We start from the raw sequence: 25,895 nt of genomic DNA on the forward strand, positions 1-25,895 counted from the left end.
TGAAATAGCAACTGAAAGTTATTACAGACCAAGTAAATGTACTTGGACAGCAGATAAATGTGACAAAGCCAGTACATAATAAGTGGAAAATATTGTTCTCTGAAAAATAAGATATTATAAAGATATACTGAAGATGATACCATTACTACAACACATGTATACCTATTCTACAACTTTGTCTCATCTTTAACTGTCCTGCATTATTTCATATCATATGAAACTACAATTAAAATTAAATTAAATTAAATTAAATCCGTGGCGTAACAGCTCCAGAGAGCCAAAGCCGACTAGCTGGCTGCTGGACTCACGTTCACATGCCTAAGCAGAGGTGAACGATCATCCAACCAGATATAGGGTGACGTGTGGTCAGCACGACAAACCCCCAGCAACAGAAAAAAGTGTACCCAAATATGAAAAATTAATTTTACCACCAACTACAATCTACTGTCAATATTGGTGGTGGGAAAAGAGTGGTGTTGTAATGGAATCAGACTATTTTACTTCTAGTGCAGTAAGAATACAGAGCAGTATGTGCCATGCTGTAGGAGAAAACAATTTCTGAACTTTACCTTCTAGCAAAATCCATAAAATTGAAATCTTGTTCTCCAACGGAGATGTTAGAAACTTGTTGTTCTTCTTCATCTGCAAACATATTTCATAAAGAAACACACAGTGTCATTTTAATATACATCTACCTCTCATTACATACCGGCCCTTGCATTTCTTTAAAGGAAAACAACATAAATTTCTGCAGAGAAATTATAATTAAATAAAGAGAAGTGGAGATGCAACTGTTCAAATTTTAATTAAATGTGAGTTCAGAGGTTCTCACATTGGTGAAGACAAAAATGGCCACGTTATTAAAATCTGAATCATCAAAAAAAGTTTATTCTCATATTTCCAAATGTATGAAGAAATAACACGCCTTTTCAATTATACAAACCGATACACAATAAAAATCCTGAAAATTAAAGTATACAAAACAATAATCTTGCCTGTTGTTTTGTATGGGTGTGAAACATGGTCTCTCACTCAGAGGGAGGAACACAGATTGCAGGTGTTTGAGAATCGGGTGTTGAGGAGGATATTTGGGCCTAGGAGAGAAGACGATGGGGCGTGGAGAAAACTGCATAATGACGAGCTTAAAAATCTGTACTGCTCCCCCAGTATTGTCAGGGTGATTAAGTCGAGAAGAATGATATGGGCAGGGCATGTAGCGCGCATGGATGGGACAAGAGGTGTGGAAGCCTGAGGGGAAGAGACCGCTGGGGAGACCTAGACGTAGATGGGAGGATAATGTCAGGCGGGATCTATGGGAGATAGGGGTTGAAGGAGACTGGATTTTGTTGACCCAGGACAGGGTCCAGTGGAGGGCTTTGGTTAATTCGGTTATGAACCTTTGGGTTCCGTAAGCCATCTAGTTAGTTAGTTAGTTAGTTAGATACAAAATAAAAGGTGAAATTCGGTATTTATTTTTTTAGAAATCCTTTTCCTATTCACTGTGAGAAAAAATAATAACTGAAATATATACAAGAAATTCGTGTTAGACCCTGCTTCAGCGGTGGAAGCAGCCAGACTCCCGGTGACATAAAGTTCAACGTTTTAATGCAGTGTGAGCCCGGCAGTCTCTATTCTTGCGTTCAGAATGTGACAGGATATCAGAACTGACATTTCCCTGAATAAGAGTTCAGAGACCAGAAGAAAATGTAAAACTTGCTACTTACCTTCTTCATCTTCATCATCTTCATTTTCATGCTCTGCATCTGAAACAATACAATTTTCTGCAATATTATATAGAACAATATGACGAAGATGGATACAGAACAAGTAAAGACTGTGTAAGATTTGAGGTTCTCACAGCGGTGAGTATGAAGATTTCTGTCTTCTCGGTTGTTGCGCTGTGTAGTCTGGTCGATGTTAACCAACGTTTCAGAGGTCATACTGCCTCCATCATCAGGGCGATGAGTATGAAGATTTCTGTCTTCTCGGTTGTTGCGCTGTGTAGTCTGGTCGATGTTAACCAACGTTTCAGAGGTCATACTGCCTCCATCATCAGGGCGATGAGTATGAAGATTTCTGTCTTCTCGGTTGTTGCGCTGTGTAGTCTGGTCGATGTTAACCAACGTTTCAGAGGTCATACTGCCTCCATCATCAGGGCGATGAGTATGAAGATTTCTGTCTTCTCGGTTGTTGCGCTGTGTAGTCTGGTCGATGTTAACCAACGTTTCAGAGGTCATACTGCCTCCATCATCAGGGCGATGAGTATGAAGATTTCTGTCTTCTCGGTTGTTGCGCTGTGTAGTCTGGTCGATGTTAACCAACGTTTCAGAGGTCATACTGCCTCCATCATCAGGGCGATGAGTATGAAGATTTCTGTCTTCTCGGTTGTTGCGCTGTGTAGTCTGGTCGATGTTAACCAACGTTTCAGAGGTCATACTGCCTCCATCATCAGGGCGATGAGTATGAAGATTTCTGTCTTCTGGGTTGTTGCGCTGTGTAGTCTGGTCGATGTTAACCAACGTTTCAGAGGTCATACTGCCTCCGTCATCAGGGCGATGAGTATGAAGATTTCTGTCTTCTGGGTTGTTGCGCTGTGTAGTCTGGTCGATGTTAACCAACGTTTCAGAGGTCATACTGCCTCCGTCATCAGGGCGATGAGTATGAAGATTTCTGTCTTCTCGGTTGTTGCGCTGTGTAGTCTGGTCGATGTTAACCAACGTTTCAGAGGTCATACTGCCTCCATCATCAGGGCGATGAGTATGAAGATTTCTGTCTTCTCGGTTGTTGCGCTGTGTAGTCTGGTCGATGTTAACCAACGTTTCAGAGGTCATACTGCCTCCATCATCAGGGCGATGAGTATGAAGATTTCTGTCTTCTGGGTTGTTGCGCTGTGTAGTCTGGTCGATGTTAACCAACGTTTCAGAGGTCATACTGCCTCCGTCATCAGGGCGATGAGTATGAAGATTTCTGTCTTCTCGGTTGTTGCGCTGTGTAGTCTGGTCGATGTTAACCAACGTTTCAGAGGTCATACTGCCTCCATCATCAGGGCGATGAGTATGAAGATTTCTGTCTTCTCGGTTGTTGCGCTGTGTAGTCTGGTCGATGTTAACCAACGTTTCAGAGGTCATACTGCCTCCATCATCAGGGCGATGAGTATGAAGATTTCTGTCTTCTCGGTTGTTGCGCTGTGTAGTCTGGTCGATGTTAACCAACGTTTCAGAGGTCATACTGCCTCCATCATCAGGGCGATGAGTATGAAGATTTCTGTCTTCTCGGTTGTTGCGCTGTGTAGTCTGGTCGATGTTAACCAACGTTTCAGAGGTCATACTGCCTCCATCATCAGGGCGATGAGTATGAAGATTTCTGTCTTCTCGGTTGTTGCGCTGTGTAGTCTGGTCGATGTTAACCAACGTTTCAGAGGTCATACTGCCTCCATCATCAGGGCGATGAGTATGAAGATTTCTGTCTTCTCGGTTGTTGCGCTGTGTAGTCTGGTCGATGTTAACCAACGTTTCAGAGGTCATACTGCCTCCATCATCAGGGCGATGAGTATGAAGATTTCTGTCTTCTCGGTTGTTGCGCTGTGTAGTCTGGTCGATGTTAACCAACGTTTCAGAGGTCATACTGCCTCCATCATCAGGGCGATGAGTATGAAGATTTCTGTCTTCTCGGTTGTTGCGCTGTGTAGTCTGGTCGATGTTAACCAACGTTTCAGAGGTCATACTGCCTCCATCATCAGGGCGATGAGTATGAAGATTTCTGTCTTCTCGGTTGTTGCGCTGTGTAGTCTGGTCGATGTTAACCAACGTTTCAGAGGTCATACTGCCTCCATCATCAGGGCGATGAGTATGAAGATTTCTGTCTTCTCGGTTGTTGCGCTGTGTAGTCTGGTCGATGTTAACCAACGTTTCAGAGGTCATACTGCCTCCATCATCAGGGCGATGAGTATGAAGATTTCTGTCTTCTGGGTTGTTGCGCTGTGTAGTCTGGTCGATGTTAACCAACGTTTCAGAGGTCATACTGCCTCCGTCATCAGGGCGATGAGTATGAAGATTTCTGTCTTCTCGGTTGTTGCGCTGTGTAGTCTGGTCGATGTTAACCAACGTTTCAGAGGTCATACTGCCTCCATCATCAGGGCGATGAGTATGAAGATTTCTGTCTTCTCGGTTGTTGCGCTGTGTAGTCTGGTCGATGTTAACCAACGTTTCAGAGGTCATACTGCCTCCATCATCAGGGCGATGAGTATGAAGATTTCTGTCTTCTCGGTTGTTGCGCTGTGTAGTCTGGTCGATGTTAACCAACGTTTCAGAGGTCATACTGCCTCCATCATCAGGGCGATGAGTATGAAGATTTCTGTCTTCTCGGTTGTTGCGCTGTGTAGTCTGGTCGATGTTAACCAACGTTTCAGAGGTCATACTGCCTCCATCATCAGGGCGATGAGTATGAAGATTTCTGTCTTCTCGGTTGTTGCGCTGTGTAGTCTGGTCGATGTTAACCAACGTTTCAGAGGTCATACTGCCTCCATCATCAGGGCGATGAGTATGAAGATTTCTGTCTTCTGGGTTGTTGCGCTGTGTAGTCTGGTCGATGTTAACCAACGTTTCAGAGGTCATACTGCCTCCGTCATCAGGGCGATGAGTATGAAGATTTCTGTCTTCTCGGTTGTTGCGCTGTGTAGTCTGGTCGATGTTAACCAACGTTTCAGAGGTCATACTGCCTCCATCATCAGGGCGATGAGTATGAAGATTTCTGTCTTCTCGGTTGTTGCGCTGTGTAGTCTGGTCGATGTTAACCAACGTTTCAGAGGTCATACTGCCTCCATCATCAGGGCGATGAGTATGAAGATTTCTGTCTTCTCGGTTGTTGCGCTGTGTAGTCTGGTCGATGTTAACCAACGTTTCAGAGGTCATACTGCCTCCATCATCAGAGTATGAAGATTTCTGTCTTCTGGGTTGTTGCGCTGTGTAGTCTGGTCGATGTTAACCAACGTTTCAGAGGTCATACTGCCTCCATCATCAGAGTATGAAGATTTCTCTTCTGGGTTGTTGCGCTGTGTAGTCTGGTCGATGTTAACCAAAGTTTCAGAGGTCATACTGCCTCCATCATCAGAGTATGAAGACTTCTCTTCTGGGTTGTTGCGCTGTGTAGTCTGGTCGATGTTAACCAACGTTTCAGAGGTCATACTGCCTCCATCATCAGAGTATGAAGACTTCTCTTCTGGGTTGTTGCGCTGTGTAGTCTGGTCGATGTTAACCAACGTTTCGGAGGTCATACTGCCTCCATCATCAGAGTATGAAGATTTCTGTCTTCTGGGTTGTTGCGCTGTGTAGTCTGGTCGATGTTTACCGACGTTTCAGAGGTCATACTGCCTCCATCATCAGGGCGATGAATCTTCATGTGTTCAGCTTTACTATTTCACCACAGCGTGTCTTAAACTGTTGTTAATCACTTGAGTGATCTTAGTGGAATAATCTGAACCAAGTATAAATATAATAATTAGGATTGTCCCGTGATAACTAAAATGCATCTGTTGTACAACAAATAAATTGTGTAGAAAGGAAGTTGGTTTGTAAGATCCTGTACAAATATACGTGAAGCATGAATGGAAACAAAAGTTAAGTTTATTCAGTTTTCGAAAAGTACCATAGAGCCGTGCACTAAAGATCTACTAGTTAGAACAGAACACGAAATGGTGTCCTAACTTGAATCACAACACAACATTTCCTTAAGAGCTGGCTACCGTACCAAACAAGCTTAAGCCCACATTCAAGGCCACCACCGAGAGGCACATCTCCAAGGACCAGTGGACGAACTGCCCAAAGGCAAAGCATTCTTATCGGCCGGGGCACAGATCGTAATGCCCTCTAGCACCTAAAGGCAACTGCAATACATCTAGTATTCGACAGCGTCGTACATCTTGCCCGCCCAATCTTCGATCTAGTCGGACCTAATCTACTCCCGAAGTGAAAAATTTGTCCTCTCGGCTGAACATGTGGAGGAACGAGGAGTGGACAGACAAACTGCAGTCATTGAGCAGTGAGAAGTCGTTATGCGATTGCCCACCCTTCCGCCTGCTTTGTAAATGCCTGGAGGACAATAAATGAGACCCTGATCCTCAGAGATCCTCCGAGATCCACGTTTGGCAGGGCATCAGGCGAGAAAGGTACAGGGTACAGAGACATCGACCATCATTTCAAGTTTCGAGCGTTCCAAATGCCCTTCGTTTCGGCCGTACGCACACGATGTGGCATGCGGGCTCTGTAAACGACGTACTGTCCACAGACCAGGAGAAAATCCCTGCAAGGGGAAGTCGTTTCTGGTGCGGTGCGGGGGGAATGTTACTTATCAGCTGGAGTAGAGGGCTGCTATTGGTGGGAAGTGTGATACGTCAGAGTTTAAGGCTACTACACAGACTGAAAACATCAAGCAGTTGAGAGTAGCTTGTAGTCAGCGCACCTCTAATGTGTTCTGATAATATTCTAGATTAAATCGCTGTGCCGCTGTGAGGTAATCTTAAAGCTGTACCCATCAGAACACGTGAAAGCCTGTCGTCTGTTGTTCGTTCAGTGGTTGTGGAACGAATGTTTTTAGGATGGATCGTCACTCACGGCGAAATCTCGCGCATGCGCGTATATCGAATTCCTAGCAGGGATTTTCTCCTGGTCTGCGGACTGTACCTCCTCCGCCTAGCCGAACTAGCGCCTTACAGGAACGATACTGCACTCGTAGCACCAGTCCTTGGTTATGTGGAGACCTAACACTGTAGATTCATGCAACGTCTTAATGACCGTGCTTTGCTCAGAATACCCGAAACATATAAAAATCTGAGAAGAGACCAGTCTCTAGGAGCGACAACACAGGGTAATCGATGACGACTGACGCTCAGCAGTCCAGTAGAGGGCGACCAAGTTAGCACACAGAGCAGTGCCTTCCTACTTCGAAACCCTAATAAGAGGATTCCCGTGCAAGACGAGTGAAAAGAGAACGCTTAGTAACTACCGGAAGTAGGCAACACGCCGAATAATCAAGAATTAAGAATAATTTCGCTTCCTACGAATTTTAATCGGTGCATCTTGTACAACAGGCTGAAATAATAAACAGAGACCCTAAATCTTATATTCATTAAAAGGATTTTCATTGTTTATAACAATATAAGAACAAAAAGGTACATCCCCTTCTATTTAACACGTCAAAAGGCGTTGATTTTGATGGTGTAGATTAGATGTGAGGAAGACAGGCCATCAGTAAACCTGCAGTTCTATACTACCGCAACGCGCATGCGCTACTGAGACACGTCTACACATCGGAGTGCGCTTGAAATAAATGCGATCCATACATTGCATTACGTACGTATTTTTTGATTTCAGAAACATGTTTCTTAAGGAGGGGAATTAAACTTTGATTTCAGGAAGTTCACGTATGGAAGCGTTGTGGGTTAAATCAAATAATAAAATAAACTTCTATTCTGTGGAGTCGAAATATGTCACACTGTTATCCGAAATAGTCTGCTGTTGATGTAACATCGAGTTCTCCCCCACCAATCTGAAGCGTAGCGAGCCCAGACAGTCGGCTGTTCGATCGGACGCAACGGGCATGCGCAGATCGGTCCCTACCTCGCCATCACGATCACGGCAACACAGGAACAAGGGGCAATAAAACCCAGACCTTTACCGATCTTCGTATTTTCGTTAACCTCGAAACAGATTACAGAAACCACAACGGAGCAATAATACGGTAAGAAACACCGCGCCGAACCAATGTGAAGATCCTGCACCTCTGATAATTCCATGTCAGAACCAAATATTTCGTCACAGAATTCGCACACCACCTGGCGCCGAGATATAATTCATTTCGTAATATTTAAAAAAATTAAAAAATATTATGAGTTATTGTGGAACCCGAAAGTTAATCAATTCGTAACAATACGGCTGTAGTGAAACGACTTGTAGAAGGGGCAGATTACGCTAATTAACAATAAGATCTCGACAGAGCTTTAAGAATAAAATAAATAATATACAGCAAGATGCCGGGAGTTAGCACAGATGATTACAGAACAAAATCACACTCGAGCCATAACCTTTATTGCTTTCAACCATAAATACGAGCACAAAATGCATTTTTATTAAGAGCTTATTCTTTTGGAAAAATTTATTAGGAGAGTACAGATAAGTTAATCTGCCCGATATAACCAAAGAATTCTACAGTGCCATGAGGGTAATTCGAAATTTCGTTAATATCAGACCGAAGTTTGAAAGCCTTTCTCCCTCAAGAGAGGAAATCCAGAGACGACAGTTAAATTTGGTTTAATCAACTGGGAAATCACATGACCGACGGTATTTCCCACAATTATGGGATAGACCCCCAGGCCCTGGCCCTGGGCTTGGCCACCCACGGACTAAATAAAAGAAATAAGGCTTTATCTCAGTACGGCTACACTCTGGAGCTTAGTTTAGCTCTTAAGTTCGCTATTCCCGGTGATTTCCACAGCAGAGTTCGAGCACCCTGGATTTTCACAAGGAGATTTAACCCAACGTAGCTTTCCGTTAAGCACTAAACATACTTTTTTCTAAAAGAACACAAAAAGGAAGACGGAATTTTTTTTTTTAAAAAAAAACGCTTAGATAAAAATATATCAACACGTCACGATAAAAGTTCCGGACCATACATCGTACTCCCACAAAACGAAGCAAAATTTCTTTTGTTTTAGAAACAAGACTAAAAAATAATATCCTTACTGAAATACACACACGCGTTCTTAGCAAATTTATCTTTCTGAGGTTAGTTTAACTTAAAGCTGTGCAAATAATGTGATGTCTTCTTTAAGTAACATAAATCAATAAGGTCTCTCTACTGGTCTCGTACGCATGGAATCGTCGGATCAAATCCTCGTAAAGTCCCACTTTTCCTTTAAAGCGGCCACTGTTGCCATTTTAAACAAAATCAATTATAACTTTCAAACAGTTTCGTTACATTGCCCGTGTAGCAAGTGGCGCTAGCGTCGATCACACCTCACAAGTTCCGAGGCCCGCCAAGTTGGTATTACCGATTTTTAGGAAATTGTAAACCACGATTTCAGGACACCAGCCAATGACATAACGTCTATACAAGAGGTAATCGAAATCCTTCCAGGGTTTCTGGAGTTGAACCGTGTGGACAGACGGACACGATGAGCTCTTGCGTTCATACAAATTTATTTGTTATAGAATAAAAGTCCGTGATAACATAACTTCGTCTAAACACGTTTAAAAAAAATAAAGTTGTCCCACTATACGCTACATAGTCGCTTTTTCTTAACCTCGGCACTGGATGGGGGTGAGTGGTCAGCGTCACGCCCCGGCCGCGTTTAACCCCCGGGAAAGGACCCCCGGTACCCATTGGATACGACGCTGGGTGGGCCCCACAACCGGTCTGGACGCAGAGGCTAGAGGAAAAATCCTCTGCCCTCACCCGGGATCGAACCCCAGTCGTCTAGTCCAGTGGTATTCAACCTTTTTTGTTCGCGTACCCCCAGATATAATTTCTCTCCAATTTTGTACCCCCAAAGTTGTTGGTGTATAATTCAAGTTATACGTAGTATATAATCTACATCTAAAATAAATTAAATAAATTACATTACTGATTATTCAGTGTTTATCATAAAATAACATTTTTTTTAAATTTCACGTACCCTCTAAGATGTCTTCGCGTACCCCCAGATATAATTTCTCTTCAACTTTGTACCCCCCAAAGTTGTTGGTGTATAATTCAAGTTATACGTAGTATATAATCTACATATAAAATAAATTAAATAAATTACATTAATGATTATTCAGTGTTTATCATAAAATAATACATATTTTTTTAAATTCACGTACCCCCTAAGATGTCTTCGCGTACCCCCGGGGGGACTCTAGTCCGTAGCCAGTCACTACACCGACAACATGTTACTTTATCATCATCATTTCCATTATATTATAGACTGTTCCCTTTCAAAGGAATTTTCTGTTCGTGTAAATAGGATAGAGTACTCTGCAGTTAAAATTGGTCATTCCAACGTTTTTGTGGGCGGCCTTTCCAAAATTTGGCTTTAGGTTTGTATTTATACACTTTTTGTTACCTAACTGGGTGCGGAGTCTTGCTATATTACACCATTTCTGCGTAAGAAAAATTGTAAACAGAACTTTAAAATCGTAACGGGTGTGCCTAAGCTAACGGAAATTTTATCCTGGAGGAAAACCTCGACTTTTCAAACTAGGGGCTATTGCTACTGTTGGAGATAATCCCTTCAGGCAACTCGTCTTTTATGAAAAAAATATTCTGTTTGGGATATTAACCCAGAAGAGACGAGAATAGCTTTGGCTGATGGTCTCTGCTACTTGAGGGAGGGGAATCACACAACTTTCTACGGACACCCTGGGCTGTCAGTCTCCGACGGCTATCCTTGGGTGACCTCAGTCAGCCCTTGGTAAGTACAAGTGCTTTCAAAGTTTCATAACTAAGGGGTTCCCGGCATCAGCTAACTTTGACACAGAGCACGAAAAATTGGTTTCAGATGTGGGAACCGATCATGGAATGGAGAATTATGGCCGGTCCAATGGCGAAGTTGAGGATCAGACGACAGCGACGGAGTCAACAGAGGCTAAAAATAGTGTGGCCAGGACAGAGCCATGGACGTAGAAGGGATGTTGGATACTTTCAGAGGCGGGCGTCCTTTGACAAGCAAAAGAGAGCAATTTGACCTTTAAAACCAAACACATCACGATGTTGCAACTGGCCTATCTTCTTGGATGAGTCAGCCCAACAACCCTGTTTCTCGAAGAGCCAGTACTGTGGGCCGAAAGAGAACGGTACCTCGGGGTAAGCGTTGATACACATTGATCCGTGAGGCACACGCCAACCACGAACAAAGGAAGAAGGATGATGAGGTGTGCTTAACTATTTCCCTGACAGGAAAATTGGCTTGTCCACTAGAAAGTACGTGATGCTTTACAAGTTATTTGTAACGAAGAAATTTTGAAAGAGAAGATTATCAAATCAAGGGCCACGACGACGGAGAACTATCGTGGATTCCACTTGTAGTGAAGATGGTTTCTGCAGCAAAGGATTCGGACGAAAGTTGCTTGCTTCCAAGATGAGATTATAAAAACACGAACCATAACGCCAAAGATCTGTCCTGACAAAGAGTTTCTGCAGCCCTGAAACTATCCACAACAGGTACAAACAACAAAACTTTTATCGGCGAGGAAATTGCAGGAATATGCTCGAAAATAATCCAGGTTCCGTGTCTCAGTAAGGATGTTGGATTTTGTTTATAGTAATTTTTTATGACATTAAACAATACGCAACAAATGCAATTAAAACTGGTAAGAAATGTTTGCATTTTGACAAACGTCCTCGCAATAACACCGCGGGCAGTCTGCTAACTGCATCACACCTAATATCGCTACTCAATCAGGATTACAAACATTAGGATGAGGGCTGTATCCACCTTCTCCGTCATTACATGGTACTTTCAGAATTGGCACTTTTCGTGAGAGAACTACCGATACGTAAGATTTGAGGTTTTCACAGCGGCGAGTCTGAAGTTTTCTGTCTTCTGGGTTGTTGCGCCTTGTAGTCTGGTCGATGTTAACCAACGTTTCAGAGGTCATACTGCCTCCGTCATCAGAGTATGAAGATTTCTGTCTTCTGGGTTGTTGCGCCATGTAGTCTGGTTGATGTTAACCAACGTTTCAGAGGTCATACTGCCTCCGTCACCAGAGTATGAAGATTTCTGTCTTCTGGGTTCTTGCGCTGTGTAGTCTGGTCGATGTTTACCAACGTTTCAGAGGTCATACTGCCTCCGTCATCAGAGTATGAAGATTTCTGTCTTCTGGGTTCTTGCGCTGTGTAGTCTGGTCGATGTTTACCAACGTTTCAGAGGTCATACTGCCTCCGTCATCAGAGTATGAAGATTTCTGTCTTCTGGGTTCTTGCGCTGTGTAGTCTGGTCGATGTTTACCAACGTTTCAGAGGTCTTCACACTCATCGCCCTGATGACGGAGGCAGTATGACCTCTGAAACGTTGGTTAACATCGACCATTCTACACGGCGCAACAACCCAGAAGACAGAAATCTTCAAAATGTTCTTGCTTCTAAAGACCGCGTCGTGAAAGGCGAAGATGGACTTAGACCATTCATGTTTTACAGAGTCGAGTGTTGCGAGCGGTGGAGCGGCAGGGGCTGGTTGCGCGGTGGCGTAGCGCGTCGTCTCCTGTAGCTAAAAGCTAGTAGACCGGGAACTAGGGACTAGGATGGTCAAGGGTGGTTACAGGGAGTCAACACAGCATCAGAAGGGGAAGTTGACATTATGAGAGGGGAGATATCCACCCCTTGGTGGTAAGTCAGTTGTGAGATGACATCGGACAACATAGGTTGTGAACGTATCCTCCGAAGGATTCAGCAAATACAAATTGCTGATAGCCTGTGTCTTCCATTTGGGCACAAGAGACGTGTTAGTGTTCTTTAGTGGCCAAAACGTAAACAGATCACAACCCTTACGAATACAGTATGAAGTAGTTAATACAGGAAAAGTGAGTCGTCGAAAAGAGGTTTAGACGCCATTTTATTTCTAACTGCAGAATATTGATGGTAATACATGTATTGCGCTTTTCCTAAAACAGCAGCCTCCTTCTAAATTTCTGGGACAATGACAGTGCAACTTTTGTACAGATTTTTACATACCATCGTAACGTTAATTTGTTATCGATACAGGAAGTGGAGACATTTACACGGTGACAACAAAGGATATTTTATTTGCTACGGATTCTGAACCCACGTATTAGTAACATACTTCCCATACAACGCATAAAACACAGCGACATTCATCTCCCTGCCAGGCGAAAATAATTTACACGTTTATGTGAAGTTTCATACATTCGTTTATATTTCTTGTCCCCCCCCCCCCCACTTTTCTGTGCCCGGCCAAAGCAGAAACTGATCTCGCTGATCCGTAGTGACAAACATTGTTTTAAAATGGAATTCTACACCTCGTGAAACACCGCAATTCATCGTGTTTCCTTTCGTGTCCACCGCCAAAGCAACAAGTGTAAACACAAGAATACAGAACCGTTCACATGCGACGTTTATATATATAAAAAAAGTCGTAATCTTGAAAAATATTGGGCAAACACGATCACCGCATTTTAATGCAGTGTTCGCACTGCTGCCATGGCCCACACGGTGTTAGCAAGCGCGCTGATACTAGTGGTGGTGTACGCGGACAGCGGGAGACCGCCGAGTTCCGTCGAGTGCGAGTGTGTGAACGGAACGGCTGCATCGTGCAAGGTCAACAGCAGCAGCAGCAGTAATCACCCGACGACAACAACGTTCAGCCTCAACGCCTCAGACGTCATTGGGGTTCAGCTGCCCGGCGTCACAGGCCTCACCTTAAGGAACTGTCTCATTCGAGACTTGCACAGTGGACATTTTGCGAGCATGGACCAAGTGACAAGGCTAAACCTTTCATCTAACTTCATTAGAAACGTTCAACCAGGAGTCTTTACTCAAATAACTTCTTTAAAAGAGCTAAACCTCAGTTGTAACCTTATTTCCGATGTTAATAATCAGTGGCTAAAAGGTCTGGTGAATCTTCAGGTGTTAGACGTGTCTTCAAATAACATTTCGAATTTGGAAGAAGATGCATTTGCATGTCTCCCAACGCCACAGGGGGTTAGTCTCAATAGCAATCTGCGCATTCTCGACCTGTCGTTTAACAAAATATCGTTTTTAAACAACAGTGCATTCAGTGTCCTTCAAAGTCTCAGGCAGCTTAACTTGGCTGGAAACAATCTTGAAGCTCTAACGGGGAAATGTTTCAACGGACTAACCAGTCTCCTGCAACTGGACGTATCTGCAAACCACATTTCTTGCATAGACGACGGTGTCTTTAGGAAACTGAACAATATCCAAAGACTTAATCTGAGCAGTAACAAGTTGGAAACACTCGGCGACCAATGCTTCTGTGGTCTCACTCACCTGCAGCAACTTGATGTGTCACGTAATCGCATCTTCAGTTTGTCTCCTGGTACGTTCCAGTCAACGGGTGGTCTGGTGGAGCTGATACTGGCCGACAATCCGGTACTCGGCCATTTGCGGCAGGAACCCATGGTACTGGTGGGCACAGGCCGGAGACTGCAAACTGTAGACGTATCAAGATCTGGTCTCACTCAAGTTCCGGCCGCACTCACGAGATCCATCCGGACTTTAAAACTCCAGGAAAACATGATAGCCATCGTCCGGTGTGGGGATCTTGACAGCTACCCTCTCCTCCAGTTTCTTAATCTAGCTGATAATCAGATAGAAGAAATGGAAGAAGATGCCCTAGGAAGACTCGAATTGCTGTCCACTCTGTATCTGTCAGGTAACGGTCTTCTCACTGTACCACATAGCTTGCCATCAGGGCTCGTGATCCTCCATCTCCAACACAACTGCATCCAACAGCTAAACTCAGGTGACCTCCAAGGTCTTCCACGTCTCAAGTACTTGTCATTGCGTCACAATGACATAACAACCATTCAGAATGGTGTACTCAGTCAGCTAACAGCACTGGAGACATTGGATATATCTGAAAACCCTCTCAAAAGTCTTTCAGGGAATGCACTATCAGGACCACTAATGACTGTTCTTCGACTGTCGCATCTTGCTGAAATCACGTCTTCGGCATATCCTTCTACAGAGATGTCTTTCCCAGTCACGTCACCAGAGCGGTTAAAAGTTCTAGAACTTGATTCAAGCCCCGTTCTGGCCCAGCTGCTTCTTTCAGATACAGCTGCACTGGCAGCGTTTCGGCAACTTCGCGAGTTAAATCTCATTAACACTGGACTAACGAGAATCCGGTCAGACTTGTTCCATTTTCTACCGCGACTTCGCATACTCCGGTTAAATGGAAACCAGTGGGAATGCAAGGGCATGCTATGGCTAGCCAACTGGATACGTCAACAGCAAAAAGATCAGCAACAGCAACTGGAAACTTCCCTTCAGGATGCATACTGTGCTTCTCCCCCACACCTAACTTATACACCTGTCATCCATCTCCATGATGCAGACTTCAACGACAGCAATGATCCATCAGAGGAAAGCAACACTTACGAAGCTACTGTAGACGCCAGGTATGATGAATCACTTACAACAAAAATGTTTTCGATTCTCAGAATACGCAACACGCAGGTTCCGGATAACAAAATGCATCCCACTTCTGCACATCCTCTGGACAGCCAAACAGCACACAGGCCAATTACCAAACATGCTGCAGCTTCTACACAGTCCTCTGTCAGTAGCACTTCGTCTACCACGATTAAGAGAGTGGACATTCCGCCTGCTAATACATCAAATACTGCTTCTGCAATCAAATCTCAAAGTTCTTCCACGGGCAGTAATGCATTTACGATTTATTCCACTTCAAGGGAATCGAAGGAATCCGTACTCAATACAACAATTTATAAAGATGATCTAATTACTAATATACATTTTACTGATTCTTCAGTCGCAAACAATACGCCTGACTACGATGATGATTTTAAGACTGCGCAATATACAGATGTCACAACTTCTGGAACATTTCCTGTAGAGAAAGTACCCAACAACAGCATACTCCCACCTGACAAAAGTCGCATAATTGCTACTACACCTAGTTTAAAAACACGTATCGAAACATCAAACGACACTGTACGTGAAAAAAACAAACTTATTTCCACTAAGAAAAATTCTGTACAGAGAAATCAAAAATTATTCTACTATATGGAAAGTGCTACACAAAATCGAAGCACTTCTTCAAAAACTACAATCAAGGTGGTGAATACAAACTTAAAAAATACTGAAATTCTTAAGATATATGTCAATGCTCCATCAAACAGCACAGGAACTCTGTCCACAAATAAATCTTGGATACAACACAAATTCTTTCCTAACACAAAAAACAAAATGTTTCTTCCTAGTACTCAGCCACTTCAAACTGCTCACAGTAATTTTAACTTCTACAAAACTATTTCAAATTCTATTAAGCATGACGCAATACATAAACAAACATTCTCAAACAAACATAATTTCAAGAAAAATGAGGACAACACTTTCAATAATACTGTGGAAGGAGGCGAGTCTCTGAACATTGACAGTGAAGACAATACAACAACTGACAACAACACTCCTACACAGACAGGTCTTTTAAACAAAACTTTGGTAAAACAAACATTTAACATTTCAAATTTTACCAGCCAATACGCGGACAAACGCGCGCACAAAATGGAAATTAGCTACCACACATCAAACATGTCTACTAGCCATTCTGACTCACATTTCAAAACTCAGCTTAAAAGCCCCTTACGCAGTTCCGTTCAGTACTCTGTATACAGAAACCGTTCCACCGAGGTACCTATAGGCTTTCACACAAACAAGTACAATTCAGAGAATTTAGAAGAAACAGCATCAAAGCACAGCAATGCAACAAGTAGTGGTACGAACAACAGTGTAAACAATGAGACGCAAGGCAAAAGTAATAATGCTACAGAACAGTCATCGAACATAACCTCACCACCGCAAGGAGTTAATTTTGTGTTTGGAAATGTAACTCTTGCCACAGATGACAAATCTGTCTTTTACAGTAGCCATACTGACGATGACGCATTTCCTCCAGGTGCGCATGTAATGGCAAAAGAACACGCCCCAACATCTCTGACCTTCGGTTCACACCCCAGTATGTTTGTCTTGTTGGGTATAGGTCTCGTCATGGCAGGCGCTTTCGCTATGGCAATGTCACACTGCGCAAACCGCAGAAGATGGCAAGCTGTTGAATATAGTCAACAACAGGACATTGAGGTTAGGAGCATGTCAAGCATTGGCGACCTATGGTGACATTAAGGCAGACATTTGGGTGTAATCACTGGAGAACGGCAATATGTAATTGTTAGGAACTGTTCATAAAAATCACATGCAAATAAAAATTTTTCAGTGTCGCGAATACACAAGGAATTCAGGTGCGTCGATATATTATTTTTCGATGTACATTCCGCCTGCCCATTTTGATAAATGGACACTGAAAAACCGTCACCACTTCTTGGCCAGAGACGGTCAAAACTAACCATCAACACATTAATTAATTCATGATGCAATAATGCATTAGGTCCATTGCTTCTGACAGGCAGTAAGCTGAGATAAAATGTAGAGAAATTTTTAAAAACTCAATATAAAAATTCTCTAACACAAGTGTGAGATATCAGATTCTCACAGCGGTCAGTATGAAGATGACTGTCTTTTGGGATGCTGCACAGTGTAGCCCTGTAGAAACTGACCTATGAAACTACACATCAAAATATCCCAGGAGGCATTCAACTTAGCACATATTAATGCAAAGAATCTTGTAATGTCTGAATTCAAGAGCAATATGTAAACTGTTATTTTATAATAGCATTTGGGAAACATGTTTTGAATTATACTTCAATAAAGAATAATGTGTAGCTGGTTAGACATTTGAACAACCAGTAATTGGTCATAGCCATATAAAGAAAAAGTTACATTCCGAAGACTTTAATATTACACCGAGATAAAGTTCTCAAATCAGTACCAAGTGTTACAGAATCGACAGTCTAATGTTAAGCTACATTAAACATGTGAAGCAGTACAGTTCAGTACACAGACATTGCAACAGCAAGATTATCTTAACTGCTACATTATTGAAAAGAAGACATCAATCAAAATTAAAAAAAAATATATCCATGAGTCATTAAATTAACCGCATACATGCGAGGCAACCCACAAACTTAATAATGACTTACAACTGTTTCACAGCCTGACAGTAACAAAGGTCATTGCTATTTCAATATATCCACATCAAAAGAGGAATGCGTTAAAACGTACCTATAATAAAATAATTGTTATGTTATTTATCCCCCCGTCCTACATCTGCCTAGCTACATCACTCTGATGTGACTAAAATAATGACTCAATGTCACGATTTTTACTTCAATGACATGAAATTAATTTTCTGACACGAGTTCTGGGTACAGCCCACATTTCTAGTCCCACAAATTGTGCGTATGATAATGATTTAACAAAGAAATGCATGAGTTAGTGTTGTGGGCTTACCTGGGTCAGAATTATAAATACGCTACAGAATATCATAACTATTCTGGGGCCCATCACCACTACTACTAATTAGTAGTAACTCCTACTACTACTGCTACGGCTGCTGCTGTTATTGTCTCCATGTTTGTAATTGTTGATTTACAAACACTACTGATGTATGTTCATCATGAATCTCTATGCCATATTTCATATTCCTAACTGTAGTGGTTCATTAGTTATCATTCCCAAACTGAAAGTCAAAATAAATTTACAAGACTGTCGTGTTATAGGATTTCAGGTTCTCATGTTATTTTACACTATACAAAAAGAAAATGTATATTTTTTTAATATCTATTACTGTATTTCTCTTCAGGAACCTATGTTAAGTGCCACTAATGTCACAATTTGCACGATCAAACGATTGCAGAAAACCCAAATATGAGGCTGGGGTTAATTTGAGATGTGTAATGTTTTAACAATTATTTATTTTAATCCGTCTTATCACAATATTTAAAATTTCTTATAATTAAGATAATAAAATATCATTGATGCTCCATATCGATTGATCGATTTACATTTTATTTTTATTTTTATTTTATTGATACTTTCTAACTATAATTTATATATTTTGCATTTTATTCTCTAAATTCTTTTATAAATTCTTTCAAATTCTTTAGTGTTTCTTTCAATCTTTTACTTACAGGCTGATATGTACATCTAATAAAATTTAAGAAAAACAACACCTTCGCCCAAAAATGTAAAACAAACGTAATGAAACATCACCAAAATACTACAGAAATCATAATTGAGTTTTAAGTTCTTAGATATATTTTACACCTGATGATGGTTTTATAAAAACCGAAACATGTTGTGTAAATGTTCCGAAATGTAAATCGATCAATCGATATGGAGCATCAGTGATATTTTATTATCTTAATTATAAGAAATTTTAAATATTGTGATAAGACGGATTAAAATAAATAATTGTTATAATATTCACAATATGACGCAATTACACTAACTTATGTGTAATGTTCTTACCATGATTTATAAAATTAGTCAACTGGTTCATAATTTGAAGAGGTGGGCACTCTCTAACTCTCATAAGCCTACTTTGTTTCGTGTAAGACTTGAGGTTCTCACAGCGGTGAGTATGAAGATTTCTGTCTTCTGGGTTATTGCGCTGTGTAGTCTGGTCGATGTTAACCAACGTTTCAGAGGCTGATAAGCCCTGATGACGGAGGCAGTATGACCTCTGAAACGTTGGTTAACATCGACCAGACTACACAGCGCAATAACCCAGAAGACAGAAATCTTCTACTTTGTTTCCTTCAGAAAGGAAAGAAGGCTAATATTTGACATACTGAGTTACGAGATGCGAGGATGATCACACATGGCAAGTTTAGAATGACATAGTAAGAAGAGCTAATAAAATTCTGGGACAATATTTTGTTCTTCATTCAAATAAGCAACCATAATACTTCCAATGCTTCATCTAGTCTCGTTGACAAAAAGCCGATACAGCACATTACAATATATGAAAACTGTTCTCGACACTTTGGTTATTTAATGATACTGTTTCACGGCAAACTGCCTGGGGAAGATGATTATGAATGTTGAGTACAAAATAATTTGGAAGGAGAAAATACAGTTTATTTCAAGGTACTACCTGAACATTCACCTGAGATATTAAATCATAAACTCCTGAGGCAGGTAAGTTGATATCCTGGCTAAAACTTAAACAGAGTGGCCCATCTGCTGATCACGAGTGAAGGACACTGTAGCCTTGTCACTCAAATGGACACATGACACTGACATTCAAGACTCTCATAAACAACCACATCTTCATGAGATTTATACTTTGTACAAATATTCCCATCAAATAAGATACATGTAACCTAAAAGAAATTTATACACACAATACTGAGTTACTAAGAAATTAACGTTTTAGAGGTTTAAGAATTCTTTCCTTCTTTTGCTCCATTAATTCATTTCTTAAGAAAATGTAATTTATGAGACTTTATGTTCTCTCCACTCAGAAACAAATGTTTGCACGTGCATCTTACTGCTGCCCCAGCACAGTGTTCTTACATCCATCTCGGGGGGGGGGGGGGAGATCAAAGCATGACCAAAATTTTCATTAGTCACTGACACACTTACTAGTGTAATGTTACATAAAGAGTTGAGATGTCCGACTGTTCAAGGAATTTTAAGATCATTGGATGAAGTTTCATTTGAAGTCACAGGATAAATACCAGTTCGTATGTCATGCGTGTTAAGTAGGTTCTCCCTTGAGAGAATTACTTTTTATAAACATCAGTGGCACTGACATTTTCTAAAAAATCCTAATTCAGTTTTACAAGGGACAGTTCTCAATTACCACTTCACATTCAGACTGAGCCAACATATCAGGGATGCCAATTTACCCGACTTTCTCAAAAATAGATTTTTAATATTTTTTTGATTATAAACTTGTACAACTTGTTTACAAAAGAAGTTTATGTTGTGTACATGTCTCTGATACAATAAGGCAGTTTACAGACAAAGACGTCAGTGCAAAACATTGATTTATCTGGATTCTTATAATGCTGATACGAGATAAGCTGCTTTGGGTTTCAGGTGTCAGTACAATTTTCAATCCATGTCAATGAATAAAAACAAAAACAAGGTTCAAAAGTCAAGAGGCATATTTAAAGCATGACATCTGTTTGAATTAGAAAATGTTCATTAGTCTAAAATTATACATAAAAGGGATTTACCATCACAGAAGGCTTTAGTGCATTAAGACATCACATGACAGTTCAACCACACTACTACCACGTCATAGAGACAAAGAAGTTACTTGTAAATTCATGAGACTTTGATGAAACTTCATCTGAAATTTACAGAATGGAGAAAATTATAAAACTACTGTCTGGCTTACACGACTTCAAAATAATGCAAGATATGTTAACATTTATGAATGTGCAGCATTTCCCACTGTGTGTACAAAGACTTAAAAATTACACTGTACACAAGGCACTCAGCAGGTTTGCACAGCAATAATGCATTTGGAAGGTACTCGAGTTTCAATTCGGGCCAGGTACCGAGGACTTTCATGCTCTTCTACAGAACTCCCTGGCAAATATCTGATAAAAGTAAAAGTAAAGTTTGTCCCGCTATGCGCCATGTAGGTGCTTGGGGTGAGAGGAGGTATAGCTCCTCCCTTCCTTGACCTCGGCACTAGATGGGGGTGAGTGGTCAGCATCATGCCCCGGCTGGCTTTACCCCGGGAAAGGACCCCGGTACCCATTGTAGAGGAGGCTGGGTGGGCCCCAGAGCTGGTCTTGATGCAGAGGCTAGAGGAAAAATCCTCTGCCCCCATCGGGGATCGAACCCCGGTCGTCCAGCCCGTAGCTAGCCACTATACTGACTGAGCTATCCCGGCTCATGGCAAATATCTGATAGCATCATGAAAAGAGGTCATGAATGCTTCACACACCCCTCTTCTTCATCATCCCTAATCACCCTGCCACATCTTATTCTCATTACCTTGTCACATCTAATTAAAGATCTAGCTGGCAACTGCCATATTATACACAGAATCAATAGCTCATTTACTGGAAAAAAAAAATCATGTTCATTTTAAACAAAGCATATTGGCTGCGCAGTCACCTTTCATTAGTCTAGGGAGTTCAGAAATTTTTATTTAAAGTATAATCAATGACATGGGGGATCAACCTATCAGGGTAGGGAAGTTTTCACTATATCAAGTACTCAGGGCAGTGTTGAGTGAGCTCTAGCGGGGTGATAGTGCAGTGACAAATGGGATGTGGCAGGGTGATAGAGCGATAGTAAATGGGCCAATACTGTTTCTTTATCTCTTCATAATCATGCTGAACACTTCATTTGGCAAAGCAGTTGACACAGTATCAGTAAATAATCTAAGACACAATTTAATTGAAATCAATCATTCCTATAAATAAAAAAATACCTTTCTGAGTTTCACTGTCAATCACTACCTAAAAAAAAATTTATGACTGTCCATATAAAATTAATATAAATAAATAAGAGTCAATCCAAAATGAGTTATAAGTGATTCCCATTTTACCAACCATTATGAAATCTAATTCTGATTCAAGAGGAAGCAATCGACTCTCCTTGGTTCATACTATCTGTAAGTATAATATTAATGTATTCAGATAGTTGTTATGCAATATTAGAACTGTAATATATGTTATATGAAACTCCTTACTGAAAAGTTAAATTTGACAATCGGTAACAGCCTTTATACTATGAATTATATTACACTGTAACAAATCGCCTTCATGCAATGTTTCCCATCCCCGTCTTAGCTCGTTTCCTATAACTAGATAAATAGAACACATGAACTTTAACAGAAGTGTGTTACATTACAGGGCCATCAAGAAGAGACTGAAAAGTTCCAATGTCTATATTTATTGATGTACTGCACTGACATCAGCAACTTCTTATTTACATGGAACATATTCAATATGTGATCCCTCTCCATCCAATACCATCCGTTAACACTGGATGAAATTTTCCATAACTGCAGCCAATGTTTCTTCAGTAACAATAACCACAGCAGCTGTGATTTCTCCCTTCAGTTCTTCAACTTTACATGCATTATTCCTGCAGACACTGTCCTAGAGGAATCCCCATAAGAACAAATCAGAATGATTCAAATCTGACAAGTACATTGTCCAAGATCACCCAATTCCAAATCCACAATTACAGATATAACTATCATAAAAATATTCCGAAGAAAATAAAGAGCCACATTCACCATATGTGGTTTTGCATCCTTGTTGGAACATTGTTTCCTCCATGCATTAAAAATGTGGAATGAATTGATCATAAATATGTCATCCAGGAAGATTGGTTCAAGAACTTTAATAAATTAAACAGCACACTTTACCACACATTTCCATAAATGTGTATATTCACTGACATATCTATATATGTAGAAGTGTACTTCATCAATGAACCAAATGTCATGTGTAACTGTTGGATTGTCTTCCTAATACTGATGACATAAACCACAGATGGTGATACACCTATCTTCTTCAACAGTGGGCAGGGATTGTTGTATCTGAGCCTTGTATTGAAACATTTTTGAGCTGTGCCGAACAGTGGTCAAAGTCAATGTTTATTTTCAACTCGGTGTTTGAGACAGACAACAGATTCACTTGGGCTATGAGCGAGCATTTACAGTACATATGCAATGTTTTCAGTCTGTCTGTCCTCATTCTCTGTGAGAAATCTAGTATGTTGAACTTCTTCACTAACCTCTCTATTATGGACCTTCATGAATCTTCAAAACACACGCTACTCAACAGTATTTTATTTAGTGTTCTGTCTGACGACAGGTCCATATGAACAGGATCCTTCCGTCCTTTTCTCAGACTGGGACCTGTTCATATACGTTCTCGGCAGATGATCCAGAAGTGGTTTGCCATTGCCTTCTTTTGTGTGTGAATGGAGTAATTGTTGGGATGCCACGGAGGAAAACTCTGTGTTGCCTTGCCCAACACAAGTTATAAATTCGGGCACCGCCGGGAATCGAACCCGAGACCCCAGGATTACAAGGCCAGCGTTCTAACCGCTAGACCACCGGGCGGTATTACTCAACAGTATATGCCACCTTATTTACAGCTGGTTACATAATTTCCTGCCACGGAATCACCAACAGGTAATAAACTTGCAACTGGTTATGACATCAAATTGATTGATTTCAGCGCAATAAATTAATAAATATAGACATTTGGAGATACTTTTATGGACTGTGTATGTGCGTGCATGTGCACACACACACAAATTCATCCATCCTGCAGTCTGGGTTCCTTCCCCTCTCTCTGGCATTGTTTATTTAATGTTTATCATCTTTTAATATATCATAATGTAATTGTTGTATTGAATACTTTGTAGCAATATGTTCCTGAATGTATGCAGATAGCATACAGGTTTCAGTCTGAGTGCACACAATTGCAGATGTGTTAATATTAACACAATTTATTATGGAGATAATGCCACACACAACCTGCTATACACTTTTCAGAAACTTAAAACAGATGAATTGTGGTAGTAGATTTGAAGTTTATTTATGCTAAATCTCACTTCACCACAGCCTGTAGGCGTGAAATAAATTAAATAAATTCTTTAAAAGCAATGACAACTTTCAACAAAAGGCACCAAACAGTACGCCTTCATGTATACATTCTTTAATGTACATAAATACAATTTTTGTCTTCCATCCAACTGCCCAGTGGTTAATTCCAAAAGCATATAAAGGTAAAAATTTGTACGAACAAATTGACAGGATTACAATTGTCTTAGAAACCTGGAATGTCTACTGATTCATGCATCCATTATGTAGTGCTGCATTCATAAATAAGGCAGTTATGGGTAATGGGAGTGAACTGGGATAGCTCAGTCAGTATAATGACCAACTACAGGCTGGACAACTGGGGTTCGATCCCTGACGGGGGGCAGAGGATTTTTCTTCTAGCCGCTGCATCCAGACAGGCTCTAGGTCCCACCAGCCTCCTATCCAATTGGTGGGTACTGGGGTCCTCTCCCGGGGATTAATCGCAGCAGGGGCGTGATGCTGAGGTCAAGAATGAGTAGAAGCTATACTTTCTCTCCCCCAAAACAACCTACACGGTGCATAGCAGGACTACTTTACTTTACATTACTTTATGGTTAATGGGAATACATATTCACAAAACTGTAAAATAATCAAGCAATTTCAGTACAGTTTCTTTTAAGTAAAACCTGGATGAAGAAAGAATGGGACCTATCTCTAGTTTTATTAAATCTTATCAACATATAATGTGTGATATTAAATCTAGACTCTTGGCAAAACTCTAACCTTATATAAGGTGCAGAGAAGCAGACTGGTGTATTCTGAAATTTTGTAATTTGGTAACACTGGAATAAACAGGAGCTTGTCAAGGGCATTCAGAATATTCATTTGCAAGAAGTAATGCATGCAAGATGGTCATGGTGAGTCATAGTGGAGTGGACTGGAGCAGAGTATAGAACACTACATTTTTACTGTAGAATGTTACATGGCAACAGAATATGTTGTGCAAACACAACATAGCTTACACACTAAATTTGGTAATTAAAATAAAGGCTGCGATCCTTCATGGAACACATTTATTGGGTTAAACAGTGGTGTGAAACCGGATCACTCATTCCCACAGAATGAAAGGACCAAAAGAAATGGTATGCATACCAGAAAACAATGCAGCAGTGACAGCTGCATTTCATCTGAGCCAACTTGTTCAGCACAGACAACATTTTCAAGCCCTTGGGATGTCAGATTGAACACTAAAACAAATTCTGAGTCTGGGCTTCCATTTCTCAAGAGTTGAGCGATTGCGTGATAAGGCATTGTGTCTCCAATTTTGTAACAAGCTTCAAGGTCTCCTGCTGCAAAACACAAATGGTATGCATCGACTGATAATGAGTGACAAAGTCAGCTTTCATTTATGTGGAACAGTGAAGAAGCAAAACTTTCATTACTGGCCTCAAACAAATCTGCAACAGATGCATGAACTCCACTGCACAGTATAAACGTCCTGGAAATGCTTAACTTGGAATTTAAGGTTCACATTTCTTTGACGAAGAGACCAGCGCAACTTGAACAGTGAATTCTGAATGTTACTGAGCAATGTTAGGAAATTTTTTGGCCCCACAGCTGCCTGTTCAGTAAGACATTTGGTTCCAGAATGATGGAGAAACAGCCCATACTGCTAAAGTAAAAATGGATTTGTTATGCACACGATTGTGGAACTGAAGACAAGTATTACTAA

At 41.0% G+C, this 25,895-nt stretch overlaps 2 protein-coding genes across 3 annotated transcripts in view; one reads left to right on the forward strand and one right to left on the reverse strand.

Moving 5' to 3' along the window:
- timeout (circadian regulator timeout) overlaps window positions 1-25,895 on the reverse strand; it is a 71,195-nt gene that overhangs the window by 16,280 nt on the left and 29,020 nt on the right. For both annotated transcript variants that reach the window (XM_022068071.2, XM_022068069.2), the window contains 2 exons: window positions 1,725-1,763; window positions 570-642 (listed from right to left, as the gene is read on the reverse strand). In XM_022068071.2, the coding sequence (XP_021923763.2) occupies window positions 570-642; window positions 1,725-1,763 (112 nt within the window). The remainder of the gene's footprint in view (window positions 1-569; window positions 643-1,724; window positions 1,764-25,895) is intronic.
- LOC110831733 (uncharacterized) lies at window positions 12,267-22,139 on the forward strand. The gene has a single exon (XM_087352927.1). The coding sequence runs from the start codon at window positions 13,189-13,191 to the stop codon at window positions 16,864-16,866; it is 3,678 nt and encodes a 1,225-aa protein (XP_087209053.1). The 5' UTR covers window positions 12,267-13,188; the 3' UTR covers window positions 16,867-22,139.

This window comes from Zootermopsis nevadensis, unplaced genomic scaffold (assembly GCF_977971745.1).
Source record: "Zootermopsis nevadensis isolate Lab colony 2312 unplaced genomic scaffold, Znev_1.0 Znev_ptg000021l, whole genome shotgun sequence".
Lineage (NCBI taxonomy): Eukaryota > Metazoa > Arthropoda > Insecta > Blattodea > Termopsidae > Zootermopsis > Zootermopsis nevadensis.